At 51.6% G+C, this 19,387-nt stretch overlaps 1 protein-coding gene across 1 annotated transcript in view; it reads left to right on the forward strand.

Annotated features, from left to right (window-relative positions):
* Positions 1-19,229, forward strand: part of CHN1 (chimerin 1) — an 85,666-nt gene extending 66,437 nt beyond the window's left edge. The window contains exons 7-13 of the mRNA XM_078866803.1: positions 4,588-4,665; positions 9,695-9,779; positions 13,227-13,400; positions 14,578-14,655; positions 17,314-17,451; positions 18,187-18,292; positions 19,008-19,229. Of these exons, the coding sequence (XP_078722929.1) occupies positions 4,588-4,665; positions 9,695-9,779; positions 13,227-13,400; positions 14,578-14,655; positions 17,314-17,451; positions 18,187-18,292; positions 19,008-19,179 (831 nt within the window). The 3' untranslated portion in view covers positions 19,180-19,229. The remainder of the gene's footprint in view (positions 1-4,587; positions 4,666-9,694; positions 9,780-13,226; positions 13,401-14,577; positions 14,656-17,313; positions 17,452-18,186; positions 18,293-19,007) is intronic.
* Positions 19,230-19,387: the final 158 nt, after the last annotated feature.

The raw sequence follows: 19,387 nt of genomic DNA on the forward strand, positions 1-19,387 counted from the left end.
CCATGCTTGGACGCAGGAGATTTAACGGAGTGTTTACGCGCATCTGATGAATAATCCAAACACAGCAATTACTCTGCGCTTTTTTTTCACATCTTGATGTCTTAAACTTGAAAGTTGCGTGGGCTGCCTGTGTCACGTCCGGCACTGTAAACATAACCACGGGACCCCCTAAACAAACCCCAACGAGTCATCGTCTGGCTTCGCCGGAGCAGAGATTGGAGATATCCTATTTTTAAATCTACCACAGTTATTGCAACGTCAACCAATTATTGGCCCACCGCGGCAGTGACGACATTGAACATTGGCACGTGATGATGTGACGGTGGTTAATTTTAGCGGTAACAACTATTTTTTTAATGTTATTTCGTATTTTCAAATACCTATGTTTATGATTGAGCTGGCGAGGGATGGTGTTTTTGTTGCGTTATGGGTTGCGTTGAGGTTGGGTTAGGGTTGGGGTTTATATTGGGGTTAGGTTTGGGTGAGGGTCTGGTGTTGGCTTGGTTATGGTTTTGTTTGGGTTGTACTCGCGTTGCGGTTTATGTTTTGGGTTATAAATGAGTGTGGGTCAAATCAGCGATACTTGAACTTCTCACAGATGTCCTTGATTTACCAAAGCCTGCCGCCGCAGGATTTACTGCACCCGAATCCCATTCAAAGTTCCTCCTTTCATTCTTCCACATTCACTCCCCCTTACAAACATAAACAATAGCCCTGACTGTATAATTCCCCATCACAGTTGGCCATTAATCACACCCCTGGTGTCTCCCCCCTCCCCACCCCGCCTCTCCACCCCTCTCCATCTCGGCCGAGTCCAATTATTCCGCACAAATGGGCTGTGACGCACACGAGGCTCTGGTTTGCCCAGAGGGGGGCAAATGCCCCGAGAGGCGAGGCAACTTGCAGGGGCACCTCCTCCTCAAGCTCAAGTGAAAGGTTTGATAAAAATGACCTTTGAGAAACGAGTGGACACAAGTGGTGTTTGTGCGTGCCATTAATTTCTGATTCATGGGGGCTGCACTAACAGCGTATTGATGTTTGCTCTGCGCGTGCTTTGTGCGCATGTATCTCGATAGCTCGGTAGAGCAGCGGTTAGCGCTACGCTGCGCTATGAAACCCGGTCACGTGAGTTCAATTCCTGCTCACGGCCAACAACAGTGACGATTATTTGAACCGGTCCTGGGCCTCCCCTAGGTCGACTCAGCCTCAAATGAGTACCTGGTGCGATGTGTAAACATCGCCACTAGGGAGACAAAGGCGGCCGGGCGTGGTGCTGGCCACCCACCCCGTTGTGTGCCGTGCCGGCCTTCATAGGTGCCCGCTAACAGCACTTGCCCCAACAGTTTGTTCAGGCTACACGGGGGATCTTTGTCTTTGTACCTCTTGTGTGGCGAGCCACAGTGTTAGCGGTTGACACGTACGGTGTGAAAGAAGATCAACATGCATAAGAGAGGTTTTTGTTAGTTACATCGCGTAAATATAAATGTCGTTAAATCTGCAACCACCCGACACATCCAATTAGTGAGATTTGTCACGTAAACAAAAAATACCAAATAGTTGCTAGTTCAGCACATCGGTTGTGTTGGAGAGTAAGCGTTTTATCGGTGATTACAGCTAGCGTTGTCAGGCCTACATACATATCTATTTGCAAGCTAATATTCGATTTTTTAGGAACAAAAAATTAGCCTGTTCGTCCGCAGGAGCCGGAGAGCGGAGCGTGGACATCGTGAGCGCTGTCACGGTGATCGCGTGGCTCTGTTTGTTTTTTTTGACGCTGGAACGCAGTCAAGGAGCAAATGTCGCAAAGCGATTACACTAAAAGCACAACTGTCCAAATCGGCTTCGGATGACTGCTGTGATCCCAGCGGCTGCGTAATTTGATCATGTCAGGGCATTGGTAAAATCCAACATTCAAATAGTGGGTCGGCAAAGTGCACATTTCTCTGCAGCACGATCAGTTGGGGGGGGGGGGGGGCACGTGGCTGAGTGGGCGCCCACGCTCGCTCAGCTCTCACACGCGCCCACCTTATGTACCCACAAGAATGGGTGGGTTGTTAATCGGTTCACGTTACCTGCTACAGACACGTGGAGCAGCCGAACGTGGACATTGGCAAAGAAGCGCGGGGAGGTGCATCGTTGGAATTGCACTGAGAGACAGAAAGAGAAACACGTGGATTAGGGACGGTTATGCAAGTCAGAGACATCATCTGGATTGTGTTGAGAGAAGTAAGTGGGCTCGGGCCGGACGCGTCGCTCGACGTCACTCGACGTGTCCTGGTTGAGACTAACAACGGGAGTGACGGCCAAAGGAGGCAACACGCCCCCGAGGAATTCGCCCGCCGTGGAGATGGAGCGATGAAAATCGGCTCGTGTGCAGGATTGTTAGAGACGGAAACGGCTTGGCCTTCGTCCAGCGGCGGATGGGTTCCCGGCTGATGACGCGTCACCTCCGCATCGAGTCTCGTGCGCTGCAGTGCCGTGGGCGGGCTGCGGGGCTGGCGTCTGTCTGCAACACCGTCGCGTTCCTCGTAGTCCCTGGCGGATGCTCCGCTGGGCTTGGGCCGTCTCTCAGACAGAAATAAGCATGACTTTGTTTCATCAACACAAGGTCGTTCATTAACTAATTCGACCCGCCGGGGGCAGAGATTCACTACGTGTGTCCGTAAGTAAAAGTCGCGCTGTTTGAAATCATGCTGTCGTTTTTCTTTGCACCACATCGAAATGTCTGGTTTGTTGGGTCACCCGTGTTGGCTGGTGCCCTGGACTGATGCAGTGGAAATTGCTCCATAGATGGGCTCGGGTCTAAGCATGATTAAACATTCATCTCACGCCGTGATCCTGACGTAAATGTGTCCCCTTTGGCACGGTTACATTTAATGTCCAGTGGACAGAATGGAGCAGTGTTCCGCTGTGGTGAGCGGTGGTGATGGTGAGGCTCGCAGCAGAGCCCTGTCAGCAAGCCGTGTAGGCTGGGGTTGGAGGGCCACTTGAGGATGGGGGAGCATCACTCTGGCCTAGATGTACACACTCGCTGCCCTTCGTCAGACGGCAAGAAGCACATTAAAATTTACCGGGGCGTCCATGTGAACCTTGGCAAGACAATTACACATTACTGAACATTTAGGATCTCACTCTTTGTAGCAGCATTTATTATTTATTTATTTTCAACTGACAGACGTTACGTATTGAATGCATAAGGTGCGGTTTTTATTCTGTCGAAGAACGCGTGGAACCATGATGGGATTACACGACTGAGTTGGCCGTGTCGACGGTGAACAGCTCTTGCAGTGGTGCAGAAGGGGGCTTGTGTAGGCACTGGCTGCACTTTCAGAGAGCAGAATAGTGAGCTGAATAAAGAGGTCAGACCCAACATTTCCTCTGCATATCTTAAACACAGTATTAACCGTGGCTTGTGCTAACGGCTCACCGCCTGTTAGTCAGCTGAACTAGTGCACCCGAGCATTACTTGTTAATTTGTATTTTTTTTCAATGTCCGGGCTTCTAAAGTTAGTGTTTGTGTTTTTAATTGTAATTGGGCCACTTGTTTATTATTCTGGCAAATTTCCACGATGTTTTTGGAAAAAGCCCCTCTCGATTTACAGGAAATTGTTCATCGGGAAACGTGAGTCACACGAGCGATGCCCTGCGTCGTCGCATCGCGCCGTGAGAAAAAACGCAAAATGCGCTTTAAGAGCCACAGTAGTTCCCAGCCTGTGCTGCTAACCCCACGCTGCTCGCTCACGACCACCACCTTTTCCCTACTTTGCCCATGCTCCTAGCCCATGCTCACTTCCCGCCATTGGAATTGGCTGCTCAAAGCCCCTTGAGCCACGTCTCTTAGCGTCGCTTCTGTGTGCGTGCGCGCGCTTTGGGGCGGGGGGTGTCCGATCGGCGCGTCAGGGCGGTGCGCATCACTGCTCGCTCGCTTTCATCCTCCTACGCCACGGGCGGAGGGCGGGCGGACGGGCGGGGGGGGGAGAGCGGTGCCGGGCGATGCGCGAGCGAGCAAGCTGGCGCCTGAAATAAATGAATTTATCCGCGTAGAATCGCGCGGCTTCAGAAACTGTGCCGCCGCTCCGCTCCGCGAAGCCGTTGAACCTCTAGCGGAGAGTAGAGGCTGCTGTCGGTTATTCGTCGTGCTTGCGGAGGGACCTTCGGCCCAAGTGGGATGGGCTCGTTGGACACTCCGGCCGGCTGACCACCTGTGCGTGCCCCAATCGCCTTTTGTCAGCGAAACGGAGATGTGTCACTCGCGAGCCGGAGACGGCATTTAACGAGCCCGAGTCGGAGGTCGCGAGCCAGGCCAAGCGTTGACGAGCCGGCGCCGCGAGCCGGCGTTGCCTTGGGGAGGCAATGCCGTTACGGCGGCTCGGCCCGGGCGGCGGTGGCGACGGTGGCGGTGCTCGGTCGATGCCCGCGAGTTGCTGCTGGCACACGGCCGCACGCAGCGAGCCGGGCTCGCAGCAGGAGCTGCTGGTGGCGGCGCTGGGCGGGCGCCCCGGTGCCGGCGGTGGCAGAGGCGGCGGCAAGCGGAGAGGAGCCGCCCCCTCCATCTGGCAGCCCCTGAAACTGTTGGCCTATTCGCAGCTGTCGGCGCTGGTGCGACGCGCCACCCTCAAGGACGGCGAGCACACGGCCAAGTACGAGAAGGCGCACAACTTCAAGGTAGGGAGACACTCGGAGACGCTCGCACCCAACTCATTTCTGCGTGTGTTTCTGCGTGTGTGTGTGCGTGTGTGCGTGCGTGTGTTGCGTGCGTGCGACCTTAAACAATTAGTCATCCCTCTCTCCACTGACAGCACTTGCTCCTACAGCCCACAAGGGTATAGGTGGAATATTTGGGTTTTCTAAATGTGTCTGTGTGTGTGAAGGGCTTAATTTCTCACTTGATATATTCTGGATCTCTGGTAGACTGGAGTAGGCACGTGACTAGTAGCTACGGGCATACCGAGAGGTATACTGGATGTGGTGTGCCGGTCGCAGATATATTTTCCAGGTCTCCAAACCCGGACAGAGGCGGCTGAAATTGAGCCCTGATTGTGTACAGTGAGGGAAAAAAGTATTTGATCCCCAGCTGATTTTGTACGTTTGTCCACTGACAAAGAAATGATCAGTCTATAATTTTAATGGTAGGTTTATTTGAACAGTGAGAGGCATAATAACAACAAAAAATCCAGAAAAACGCATGTCAAAAATGTTTTAAATTGATTTGCATTTTAATGAGGGAAATAAGTATTTAAAAAAAAAATGTGACATCGTGCCTTTGTATCGCTCTTCAAAGTGCGATCCCTTCCTCAAGCCGTCCGTTCAGTCCACGAACAGGATTAGCGTACGGGGTGATCAGAACCGCCCATCGCCTCACCCACCGAACCCGCAGCCCCCAGCATTACCGCGCTCGTTGGTGAGGAGCTGGCATCAGCTCGTGCCGGCAGCCCGCCCCGAGTCCTCCCACGCTCTGCGAGAAACCGCTGCCATCTTCCTGCTCTGCTATGGGAATTCATTTCTTGCTGGGTACTTTTCCTGGTCTCTGGTCGACCGGAGTAGGTGGTACGTAGCTTAAACGATGACTAAAACTATTTTTTATTTTACCAGGTAAGGTCCACTGAACTATGTAGCTCTTTTTCAAAAGTGACCCGGGCACAAATGATAGCGCAACGAAGTGGCTTATCACGTGTAAATGTATAGCAGCCAAATACTCTAAATGCACGTGTCTAAATGTGTAGGGAAAAATTCGCAGGGCCTGGAGAAAAATCCACGTGACCACGAGGGGAGAACATGCAAACTCCAAATATACAGCAGGTGTCAGGGTTGGGATCGAACCCACAACCTCCTGCATACCAGGCGAGGTAGTTAACACCTCGCCACCGTTGCACCTATGAATAATGGCCGCAGCCATAGCAAGAGCTATACGGGATGTGGTGTGCCGGGTAACGGAAATATTCTCCGGGCCACTGACCCAGACAGATCGAGATAACGGTGAGAGCCGCCACTTCTGCCGCTGCCTCTACAGCTGCCCTCCCCATTAACCCGCGGATCCCGTTGGCGGTCCACGATGGTTCGTATTCTATTGCTGCGGTAAATGTTGCACTCTGATGTTTCATTTCACGTGTCTCTTGCCGTTATTTTATGCATTTTTCAGCTGCTTTTATGTTTAAAAAATAATCGCTACCACATGTGCGTGTGCGCGCACACGCGCGTTACCACATTAACAGCAGCGGTCTGCCGCTGGAACAAATTTCCTTTCACCCTGTTGTGTAGGGGAAAAAAATGCAGTTCTTATAAAATCACAGCCACATGGCTTCTCAATTTGCAGACGCGGTCTTTGCATTGCTAAAATTAAACATTCTCCACTTGCACCCGTCATCCTCGTACAAAATCACCCTTTCGCTCCGAGCGAGCCAGCCGGCCGGCCAATGGCAGGGCTCTCGTCACCGAAGAGACCAGTGCCGCTCAGGCACGTGAAGGGGGGGGGGCTCGTGTGTGTTGATGCAAACACGGTGCACAGCCGTGGGGGGGGGGGGCACGGTGAGGGGGGCTGTATGTGAGTCACGCCAGTCGCCTTCCATCCGGCCCACTTTCGCTGCTTCCTGCTTCCCAGAACCCATTGTGAGTTCGAGGCTCTAGTTTAGGTCAATGTCACGGGCTGCGTGCATGCGTGGGTGGGTGGGTGGAGGGGGTAGGGGGGGCAGCACCTCCCGCGTTTGTTCTGTGGCCGTGACCACGGCTCGGCCCGTGCGGCTCATTCTCAGCTGCCTCACTCCTCTGTGCCTCGTCCGGCCCCTGCTTATCGCACGCGATGCAGGGCACCGCACGTAGCACCGCACGTAGCACCGCACGTTTGCTCTACGCTGGATTCCCGGAGAGACCACCAATACTAATCCTCCATAATTACGCTCGATTATAATAACAATAATAATCAGCTTTCCACTTTGGAAATCCTCCTCCGTGTGTTCTCGCGTCACCGATGCCAACCGCGTCCCGCTTGGCTCGTCTCAATTTGGCGCACGTACTTGGCGAAGTTTCGTTTTCTTCAGGGTACACTCGCAGTGTTGTATGGAGCAGTACGGTTGGCTACGTACGGTGCGAAAGAAGAAGAAGCAGTTGAGTCGTGAAAGCGAACACAGAGGTGGGAACGTGAGCGATTGGATCGGAGAGCAAGTACATGTTGGAGACATCGCATTGACCATCAAGAAAAGTAGGTGGGCTTGGGCAGGATGCGCCGCTGCAAGGAATGAGGGCCAGTGATGAAGACTGGCGAGATGGAGGAGAGGACACGCCGATCGGATGACCACGCTGGAGATGGAATGATGAGATCAGCTCACGTGCAGGAGTTCCGATGGATTTGTTCATCCTGGGTATGCAACAACTTGTACGAAGGCCTTTTATCCAGCAGTGGATAAATCACGGCTTGTGATGATTTTAAGAATTTGATTGCGTTTTTAGTCGAGTACATGTTAAAACTACTTGTGGACAGATACATTTTTTTGCCAGATTTTTCATACAAGCATCGTTTAGAGAATTTGGCCGCTAGAAATTTCCGCGCGATTAAACTACTTAGTTGAGCTATCATCTGTGGCCCAGGTAGCTTCTCGAAAACATCTGTTACAGCTCAGTGGAGCCTGACCTGGTAAAAACTATTTTTTTTTATTGTTTTATTAATGTGGAACGGTGTGCTTACCAGCTCGGTGTGCCTCCTTGGAATACATTTGAGGTTTATGATCTTAAATAAATGCTTAAAGCAGCATCTGCTCCAACACCAAGCCACGGTGAAACGAGTGACGAGCTGAGGACATCGCATTCCTGTCCATTCGTCAAAGAGCCATGGGCATTTGGAATTCAGACGATGCCATCTGGCACTGCTTTACATCTTCCTACCTACGGGCACGGTGGGAGTGAAGAGTTTTGCGAAGGGGGAGAGAGATGGGGAGAGAGAGAGGGAGGGGGAGAGAGATGGAGAGAGAGAGTGCGGCCAGGAGTTTTACGATGTAGGCAGAGATGGCGCACGCGGGAGGCCGGCTGAGAATACGAATACTCAGGACGCTAACTTGCGGCACAATCGACTGATAGTTGAACACATGAGTCGTTTGAACTGCAATACAGAGATGATGATGATGATGCGGCTGGCAAAGAGAGTGTGCGGTGGGGGAGGGTTAGAGGCTCGAGGGCAGATGGGTCTGCAAGAGCAGCTGTATGGAGATGAGCTGAATGCGCCCAGCCAAGCAAACGGAGGGCTCATATCAAGCCTGCCCAGAGCCGTTCACACGTGACCGGGAGGCATGAATCGAGGCTTCTGTTTGTCTCCTCGGTGGCGTCTCTGGAGCCGCGTGCCCTTTGTCTCCTTTATCCGATTGCGTAATCGCCTATTCGTAGGAATCGATGCGTGCTTGCCCGGATTTTTTTTCTCCCCAACCCCTGCGTTTCGTTTGTTTACAAAGGGAACGCCCGGCGTCTTCGCTTTGCCTGAGCAGAGCGTGTTCCCAATTCACCGAAGCGGACGGTTGAGAGCGGCAGAGTCTCCTTCTTGATTCTCACGTGTTTTTTTTATTCGCGAAATTTTAACCCACGTGGTTGGCAGATGCGTGCTATTTTCATCACGAATTTTGTCATCTTCAAATGCTTTCATTTCACGACAAACGCCGACTTGCAAAGAAGCTTGCACCACCACCCTTCAAGCCTTATAACATTAGTAGTACAGAGAAGAATTTTAACCTTTTAAGTGTAAAATCATATATTCGATGTTATTTACCCAAATGCAAGCCTCAGTCTCTCCAGGTGCTCAAATAACCATCGTGCAATGCTCATATTTTCTTAGAAGCTCTCAGCCAGTGTTGGAAATTCCACATTATTATGGTGGAGGCAAGTCCCTTCGCAGAACAACGGCATTGTCCAGCGTGTGTTGTGTGTAACGTTCTCCCAGAACTGCACACGGGGTAGATGCAGTGGTGCGAGAACCATGTACGCATGTACGTATGTTGAACTTCTTTCGCACAGTACGTAGCCTACCGTGCTCATCGGAGGTACGTACCTGGGCCGCTCGAACTGAAACAATGGGAATTTCCCGATGCGCCGACCGTGATTCATGACGGCGACGCGTGATGATGATGATGCTGCAGTAATTTCGCTCACTTACTGTTGGACAAATTACCCTGAGTGGCAGAGGGGGGGGGGGAGCTGGATCTGGTTCCTTGACAGGCACAGCGCCAACTCGTGCATCGCGCAGTCACGCGTCGGGAAAAGAGCCGAAGATGAGGCCGACTGTCGTTGGCTCGGTCGTACGAGACGCACTCTTGGTGTTCTCGTCGTTGTTATTTAATCAAGGACAACTATCTGGATAGTTTGCATCCTCGCTTTCGCCCAGCGAAATGTAGACGCGGTTCTTTGTTTCTCAGTAGTGACCTCTTCTTCAGGGTCAGAAGTTTGTTTCCCCGGGTAGAGGTCATTGAGCTAACAAGCTCTTCTCTGCCAAGGGGCTTCAAAAATATGACTTTTGGTGGCCAGTTCGCTTCCTAAAGAGAGAGAGAGAGAGATACATCGCTCAGTGGGCTTTAAGCCTCGAGCTTGTTTTGAGTAAATGTTACGAAGAGCTTCTATGCGGTCCCCTCCACTGAAGAGCGACTTTACCCCCCCCACCCCCCCCACGTGCGTTGTCGCGGCCGCGGCGATGTCTGACGACTGCTCTCCCCCCCTCCCTCAGGTGCACACGTTCCGGGGCCCCCACTGGTGCGAATACTGCGCCAACTTCATGTGGGGCCTCATCGCGCAGGGAGTCAAGTGTGCAGGTGCGTCGTCGTCCCGCCCTATTCCGTCACGTCTCTGTCGTAGTTGCATGTGGAGGTCTGCGACTGGCACCTGGCGTCTGCAGGGGGCCATGTGGCTGCTGTTCTCTGGCTCCACTCCCTTGCGTGTCCTTCCGGAGTGGAACGTGTGTTTTGTCGGTGTGGATGGACAGTCGTGTGTGTGTGTCTGTTGGGGAGCGGTGGTGTAGCGGTTAGCGCGCTGCGCTACGTACCCGGCGACCCGTGTTCGATTCCCACTCACGGCCAACACCAGTGACGATTATCTGAACCGGTCCCGGGCCTCTCCTAGGTTGACTCGGCCTCAAATGAGTACCTGATGCGGTGTGTAAACATCGTCACTAGGGAGACAAAGGCGGTCGGGCGTGGTGCTGGCCACCCACCCCCTCGTGTACCGTTGCGGCCTTCATAGGTGCTCGCTAACAGCACTTGCCCCTACAGTCTGTTACAGACGAAGCAGGAGGAGGGGGGGGCATATGTCTCTATCGTGCACCACTCCCTGCTCTCCTTGCCCTCCTTGCCCTCCTTGCCCTCCTTGCCCGTGGTTCTCAATTAATCCATAAATGTTTATTTTTTGTTTGACTGAATAATTTCAACTGAATGAAAGTTGCACGGATTGAGTCGGTAGCAATTCAATTCGAAGATGTAGATTTGGTCGAGTGTTCATGTTTTTGGGCTGCAGCGCTGACCGCGTTTTGTTGTTTTCCGGCGGGTTTGTGGCCTGCTTTTGGAAACGAGGTCACGGTCTGCGTGGCGGGCGTCCGGGCTGGCGGGTTCGAGGTGTGCTGCATTATGTAAGCGCAGCGCCTCCTGGGACAGCGCGTCTGCAACGGCTGTGGCGGCGGCTGCGCTATTTGAACGTCATCCCTAGATTGAACGTTGAACACTCACTTGATTTGGAGCAATCTTTGGAAGGTAGGGTGTTGACTGTTATGTTAGCCGACCCTCTGCGTTGTATTGCATTCTGTTTCTAAGTTTACTACGTTTGTTTTCTATTTCATTTGTACCTGATGATGATTGCTTATGTTGCAATCGAAACGTCGTATGCTATTATTTAATTTATTTCTCTTTCTACGTGACTTTACCGAAAAAAACAAAAAGTGAACACTCATTTGTTTAGAACTGACGTTTTGTGTTTAGCTTGTTGTTCCCCCCCACCTCCGATGAGAGGGGGGTTGGCTACGTACAGCGCGGAAGAAGTTCCACGTGCACGCGTACATACGTACGTGCATCGCTCCGCAAGCCACGCGCTTTGCTGAATCGGCCGATATCGTTTCATCTCGCGGTTTGTGAGCAGATGAAAGAATCGGAGCTTCCGAGATAGAGAGACAAAAAAAAACGAAATCATAATAATTTCATTGCGATGTCTGAAACACCCCCCCCCCCCCCCCCGTTTACTCTGTTAGAGCTCAGCTCATTATCAGAGACGGTTGCGGAAAATAAATAAATTGTAACCACGCAAGCCCAGGTGGTTTGCTCTGCCGAGACGACTCAGCTGTGCAACAGTGCACGCATCTCGCGGGTGACTGCCTGGCCACTCTTAGCAGTGGAGCCATGACAGTTGCCAAGCGACAGGCACCGGGTGAAGAGGCTGAGAAAAGCCTCGGCAATCGGGAGAGGGTGTTTATCATGGGACCTCCTTTTCCAGTAGCAAAATATGAGAATATGTTTTCCCCCTTTTTCTGGCAACATAGTGTAAATGCTTACCCCGAGCTCTCAATACTCTGATATTGCACTGTGTTTGAGTTGTACGCCTTCTGGTGTCATCTGGTCCAACACCAATGGGGACTAGGCTCTAAAGAAAGCCGTTTCGGGTGTGGACCAATCAACTTCAAGGACAGTGCATATTATTATCATTGTCAGAGTTGCTTCTTTTTGTTTGCTTTTTTGACTACTTGTGTTGTGGTTATTGCAAACATGATGCCTTGAATAAAGGTGTCAGTTTTGTACCAGTTTAAAAGGGTAAAAACCTACTACTACAACAAAACAGGTGTTAAGATTTCGATTTAAAGCTTTCGTGACTGCAGGGATTCATATTTTTGGTTATTTCGGTAAAGTCCCTTCTACCTGACTTTACCGAAAGAACCAAGAATATAGGTGTTAAGATGTTAAAACAACAAACTGCAACCTTTTACAAGGAATCATGTCTGCATTAACTACAATAGTTGTGGTCAGAATGCAAACAAAAAACATACTCTGATAATGTATTCATTGTCTTTGAAACTGATTGGTCCACACCAGAGACAGCTTTCTTTTGAGCCTCGTCTCAAAACGGTGTTAAGACCAATCAGTTTCAAGACGATGCATATATTATATTCTTGGTTCTTTCGGTAAAGTCACGTAGAAGGGAAATAATAAAATAATATACATATAAAACAATTATATATGAATCCCTGCAGTTACAAAAGCTTTAAATCAAAATTTAATGCATATATTATCAGAGTATGTTTTTTGTTTGCATTTTGACCACGAGTATTGTGGTTAATGCAGACATGATTCCTTGTAAAAGGTTGCAGTTTGGTGTTTTAACATCTTAACACCTGTTTTGTTGCCAGAAAAAAGGGTAAAACCTATTCTCGAGATAATATTTAGAGAGGATGGAAATCAAAGGGATAGCAACTTTTATCTGGCTTTCTTGCATCAGTTTGAAGATTAATCGGACCAAAAAATAAACGACCTTCAAGTTATGTTATCGAACCCGAGTGATGTCCCATATTTTTTAATACGTTGGCCTAGTGACATAATTGGAGCGTTATGATGGAGCGCTTGATGGTAACTTTAAAGTCTTTTTATTTATGAACTTTCGAGCGCATGTCAGTCGGCCTGGAACACACAGCCTGAGTGTGTGTCTACTGGATAAAAGCAATTTGAGTTTGGATTGCATCAGCCTTCAATGCTCTGTATCCCTTTCATGTGGATGATGGTATCTCGATGGTGAAGCAATGTGTGTTACGTACGGCTGCCATTGCCATTTGTTCACGTTCGTCATCGGAATGGGAAAGGGTTCAGTTCCAAAAGGGGCAAGCAGATCTTCCCCGGGGCTTGAGAGAATTTGCACGTGCTCCAGGCACGAAAAAGAAATGGCGCTCATTAGTTCAGGTGGTGCTGCCGGGCGCAGGCTTTACGCGGGAAATATGCAACCGGTGAAGATAGAACGTTGGTCCAACTGTTACGACCGAGTGCCAACTTTTGCCCATGTTTACTGGGCCCCCTATCCCAGGCCTTGTCGTTAAATGACGCGCACATACAGACACAACTCTATGGTTCGTGCGTGCGTGTACAAAGGCGGCCGGGCGTGGTGCTGGCCACCCCCCCCCTCACCCCCCCTCGTGTGCCGTGCCGGCCTTCATAGGTGCTCGCTTAGCAGCACTTGCCCCCGACAGTCTGTGGATGCTCCACGGGGGGGATCTTTGTCTTTGTGCGCGTGTGCAGACTGCGGCCTGAACGTGCACAAGCAGTGCTCCAAGGTGGTTCCCCACGACTGCGAGCCGGACCTGAAGCACGTGAAGAAGGTGTACAGCTGTGACCTCACGACGCTCGTCAAGGCCCACAACCGCAAGCGGCCCATGGTGGTGGACATGTGCATCAAGGAGATTGAGATGCGCGGTGAGCAGCCCTCCCAGGAGGGAGCACTCCACGCACGCCGTCCATGCGGTCCGCTTGCGTGTACGCCTACGTTGAACTTCCTTCGCACACCGGACGTTGCCAGCTGTGCTAATCGGAGCTGTGTTGGGGTGGGGGGTGGCGTAAGGAGAACAAACGAAACACAAAATCAGTTTTAAAGAAAATTAGTTTTAAATGTCGATGATTTAAAAGTGCATAGCTCCAGTAGCTGCCTCATATCGGAAGTGTGTTCACAGATGGCCGCAGCAGCGCGTCTGGAAGCGCGCGATGCAGTCACCGTCTTTGTTCGATGGAAAGCCATAAGCCTGTATATATGTGCGCTCCGTATATACACGACACGCACGTGCGCTCAGAATCACAGCGCGTGGGGGGGAGTTTATTTTTCCCCTCTTCGTAAACTCTTGAGTGTTCAAACCAGCGACGTAGAAACCTCTCCGTTGATTCGTTATTTTACGAGCAGCAGGGTCGCTCTCGAACTGCAGGTCAGCACTGGGAGGCGACGCCGCAGGCAGAGGAGAGACCTCCGTACAAGTTGAGATGCGAGAGTCGACATGTTTTTTTTTTTGGGAAGTGGAGCGCAAGGGCCCATGTGTCTATTTTCAGTGGCACATGCAGTCGTTCCACAGACAATGCTTGATAATAACTAGGGTTGATGTGGAGCTGACAGACACCACGAACCTGCCACCACGGCCAGACCCGAACGAAAGATAGGCGACGTACCACCCCTTGTCAATTCACCGCTGGATGAAGGCCTCCCCGCAAGGCGTTCGGGCATAGAGTTGGATCATACTTCGTCGTTTTTGATCAGTGAAGGCTAATGAAATTGGGGGGGGGGGGGGGGGGGGGGGGTGTTGGCCAAGACCAAGAGAGATATCGTTCACCACCGATGTTCGGTCGCATTCGGGTCGCCGGAGGTTCGTGGTGCGGTGCCGCAGCGAGCACCGCTGAGGCTCAATTGCGTTTCGTTGTCCTCCGGGCCTCCCCGGGGAGGCTCGTGCGTGTACGCGTGTGAGCATGCCGTCTGCGTCTATTTATTGTTGACGATCACAACAGCCTCCCTCCAGACATTGTGGCCTCATCGCTGCCTTCTCGTCTTCCCCCACATCCCGCCACCCCCCCCGCCCCAACTCCACCACCTGCATCCCTCGGTTGAGCTTAGGGCTGCGCTCCGAGGGCCTCTACAGGGTGTCTGGCTTCAGCGAACACATCGAGGACGTCAAGATGGCGTTTGACAGAGGTAGGCGAGCGTGTGACCGCGCGGGTCGGTGGCTTCGATGGGGGGGGGGCGCCCTTGCCCTGCTAAACTAAGCTATTTTTTTTGTTTCACCAGGTAAGGCCCACAGAGCTGTGTCGCTCTTTTTTTACACGATTTTTATTAAACTCACTCTCTGTCTGATGTTGTTGTCGTTGTTGTATCCTCAAATCTTGTAACGCAATTTTTACCCACTTCCCAATGTGGTATCGACTACAAACTTGGTATACTTTTATCATACTGATGACAATACTATATTCTATCATTAAAAAAAAATGTAAACGATCTTTTTACACGCTTTCTATTCACTCGCCCTTGTCTGTTGTCGTATCCTCAAATCTTGTAACGCAATTTTTACCCACTTCCCAATGTGGTATCGACTGCAAACTTGGTATACTTATGTCATACTGATGACAACACTATATTCTATCATAAAAAATAAAAAAACATATATTTTTAAACGTTGTTTATATGTTATGGTTCGGCTTGGCTCTAATTGTCCACGGTAAACTGACGGTGGCTGCAATTGGCCACGGTCCCTTACGTTGTGGCAAGCCTCGGGGCCACTTCCTGGAGTCGTGGAGTTCTTCCATTACTCGTACGGTACATTTAACTAAAGCGTGTTTAAAAAGAAAAAGTAATATTACATATTATTATTATTATTTCAGAAGCGGCCTCGCGACCACAAATGATAGCTCTACAGCAGCCAAATAATTTATAGCAGCCAAATAATTTATAGCAGCCAAATAATCCGCACCTGCGAGTTGTACGATGCCAATGAAGTTCAACGTACATACGTAATCTAAACGCGTGTTTCTATAATGTGGGCGGGGAAAAAAAAAGGAGGACCCGGAGGAAAATCTACGTGACCACGAGGAGAGAGAGAGAGACACGCAAACTTCAAATATACAGCAGCAGGCGTCAGGGTCGGAACCGAACCCACGACCTCCCGCGTACCGGGCGAGGGAGACGACATCGCCTAGCCGCCGCGTCGACCCAGTTCCTTCATTGCCCCCGAACGAGCGGTGCCACAGGCGGTAACGACTGTGGATCTCGCAAACCCACGCCGCATTCTTCTCCTCCAATTACACGCAGCACAGATGTTTCTGCCCCAAGTGGCAAATTAAAGAGTCCTAATGATTCGGTCGTTGTGGGCGATTAGCATAATTGAAGCGGCTGCTCATAACCAGATGAATACCTGGAAGGAATAGCATCGTTACGCTTCGGCGGGCGTCCAAGGAATGCTAAATTGCTGATGGTCTTTAGCGGAATGTTGTTGAATGTCAAAGCAAATTTGAATATTTCGAAATAAAGTCATTCATTATTAACTGCAATTTGGACCCCTCTGAGCTTTGGCAGATGAGCTGTGCAATGCAACTTGTGTGAGATACGAGTCCATCCAAGAAAATTAGATTAATCATCCCACGCCCCCGCCAACCAGCCCCCCCCCCCCCCGATTTCCATCACGATATTTAACTGAAAATACCTTCGGTGGAAGTGTGTTGTCTGGTGAGAATAAAGGCGTTGAATTCGATTGTACCGAACAAATGGGTTGTTGTGGACGGGTACATGGACTGGTCTTTTTCGCTGCCTTCATTTAGTGACGCATTCTGCCCTCTGCTGGTGGCAGAGAGACTCCCGAAGGGAGAATCTCAATGACACAGGTTTTTTATTTGGGTTAGAGCGCGTAAATATATAAATGTGTCATTAAACCCGCCACCACCCGACACAGCCAATTAGTAAGGTTTGTCACGTTAACGGAACGTGGCCAATTCGTCACCAGTGCAGCACTAACCGGTTGTGTGTTGAAGAGCCAAGCCACAACATTTACAATCCGAGTACGACGTGTCGCCAGGAATTACAACTAGCTTCATCAGGCGACAGCCACGTAGGCTTTTGCGAAATCCTACGTGGTAGAATCTCAATACCAGGCAAAAGACTCCGTCTCCGATGGCTTAGGTTACTTCGTTCTCAGACGGCCACAGTTAGACGCGTGAAAATAAAGTGGTGAAAGTTCGTCTCCTCTGAAACGACGGGGCTCGGCCTCTGGCACCACGATGCATTTACTTTTTTTGGCAGAAAATAATATTTAGGATATCTACAGTTCTCCCTTGTGTTTGATTGACATATTTGCGAACGAAACTCAAGCCAAGTCCGTACTTTCCTGCGAGTCTCGATGCAACACAGTCGGGATTCCTAGAGCTCGCCAATGCAACTGCAGCTCAATACACACGTTCCGCCACACGCAACGGTGGAAGGTGTGCATCTCCGGCGAAAAGAGGTGGCGTGTGTGCACTAATGGTTTTCGTGTGCGTGTGTGCATAGCGGTCGTGTGGCGGTTAGCGCGCCGCGCTAGGAACCCGGCCACCAGAGTTCGTTTCCCGCTCACAGCCAGCATCAGTGACGATTATCTAAACCGGTCCTGGGCCTTGACTCAGCCTCAAATGAGTACCTGGTGCGTTGGTGCGTAAACATCGCCACTGGGGAGACAAAGGCGGCCGGGCGTGGTGTTGGCCATGCGCCCGCTCGTGCGCCGTGCCGGCCTTCATAGGTGCTCCGACAGCCTGTTAAGGCTACGCGGGGGATCTTTACGTATGGAAAGGTCATGTCTGCGCTTTGCTGTGCACCTCGCTGTCCGCACAGATGGCGAGAAGGCCGACATCTCGGCCAACTCGTACGACGACATCAACATCATCACCGGAGCCCTCAAGCTCTACTTCCGAGACCTGCCAATCCCACTCATCACCTACGACGCCTACCCCAAGTTTATTGACGCTTCAAGTGAGAGAGCTGTCACTTCTGTCTCATGCTAACTTCTTCTTCTGACCTCTTAGCTATATTTATTCCCGTCCTGGGCCATCTCTCCTTCCAATCCGTTGCCCTTCGCATCGCGATTCGCCACTTGTGTGGGACCACTGGACCTTCACATCACTGGCACATCAAACATGACCTGCCTGGGTGCATTTTGGGGTTTTAAATTAATCCCTTCGCCTTAAAATGTAAACGTTCTTGTTCCTCCAGCAGAACAGATTGTTTAAAATCCATCAGTTGGTCCAACTTTCTCCAAAACACTCCCAGTTGTCTCACTCCTTGGAATATATTTGCGACCTCTGCCCCCTTACTGGACATCTGTGTAAAAAAAGAGCTTCATAGCTCCTCGGATTCCTCCTCCAGTCTAAAACAAAGATTCTGATGTATGAATTATTCCCTTTAAATAACAGTCCGTGTCCGTCAGCACGACGTACCACCACGGTGTACGAATGGCATTCATTGCACTGGTTATTATTATTATTATCCAAGATAAGGCACTGTTTCTCTCACCTCTGTGGCATGGCCGTGGGATATTTTCACCGCCGGCTTACCGGCCCGGCAGCCGAGCCTTTACCCCGGGCCCACGTGAGAGCGGGGGTGGCCGCCCGGACGATGATGGCCGTTGTACACACGCTTAGAAGTGGCCGTGGGTAAGTTGGTGGCGTGCGACGGTCTCTGAGGAGAGGGATGGCCCCTGTGCTGCAGAGCTGATGGACGCAGACGAGCGGCTGGAGGGGATCCACGAGGCGCTGCGACTGCTGCCACCCGCTCACTACGAGAGTCTGCGCTACCTCATGGCACACCTCAAGCGGTTAGTCTCGCGTCGTGACACCGCTGTAACACTTGCTGCCAAGTTCAACATACATACGTGCATGCATACATTCAAGCGGTTAGTCTCGCACCGTGACACCTCGAGCGGATGTGCGTGCACCGTGCGACGCCATCGCACTCTCCGTGCAGGTTGACGGCCGTGACGCTTCAACCCGGTGGCCAGACGCCGCGTTGTTGTGTGCGAATGTCAGTTTGCACGCGTGCAGCTCAGTGTTCTTAACGGTTTCCAGCCGAGGTCGAAGGCGTTCATGCATTATCTCTGGCCGCTTGCCTGGAGTGCAAAGTTACGTCGCCTTGAAGGAAGCACCCAATTTAAAACGTGGCCAAATTGATTAAAAGCGTTCCCCAACACCTGGAGACACAAACCAGAGCATGAGGGACCATTAGCAAATACGCCGATGCACGTTTTTGCCCTGATAGCTCCCCCCACCGGCTTCCACACCGCTCATCGAATGCGGACGCACGTTGGAAAGCGTCACGCGGTCCACGCGTAGCGCATTATTGCCGTGCAGCGGCATTCTTACCCGAGATTGCGTTCGCGCTGGCTCGGCAAGGACGATGGGCGGTAATCTCGCAAAGGCACGCAGCCCCGCGCGCACGCACGCACACAGCAACACGCACGGTAGGATCTGAGCTGTTGTTTGACGATTGCCGCCGCGTGTTTGTGCTCTTGGCTGGGGCGCGGCGTGCCGCAGGGTGACACTTTACTCCAAGGAAAACCTGATGAGCGCCGAGAACCTGGCCATCGTCTTTGGACCCACGCTCATGCGGCCGCCGGAGCAAGACGTCCTCGCCACCCTCAACGACATCCGCTACCAGCGCCTCGTCATCGAGACGCTCATCAACAACGAGGAGATCCTCTTCTGAGGGACCACCGGCGACGCCCTTGCCACCCTGCGGTGGTGGCGGGGGGTGGAGGGGGTGGGGTGGGGTGGGCGGGCGATGGCCGCCCCCTTCCTCCCATAGCAGCGGGGGGCTTCTATTGTTTGGGGGTGGGGGAGGGCCCTCACTTCAAAAACACCGTCAGCCGCTCGCTCCCTCTGCTCACCTGGCCACCCGACTCGGCGCACAGTGG

The sequence above is a fragment of the Lampetra fluviatilis genome, chromosome 2, assembly GCF_964198595.1.
Source record: "Lampetra fluviatilis chromosome 2, kcLamFluv1.1, whole genome shotgun sequence".
NCBI lineage: Eukaryota > Metazoa > Chordata > Hyperoartia > Petromyzontiformes > Petromyzontidae > Lampetra > Lampetra fluviatilis.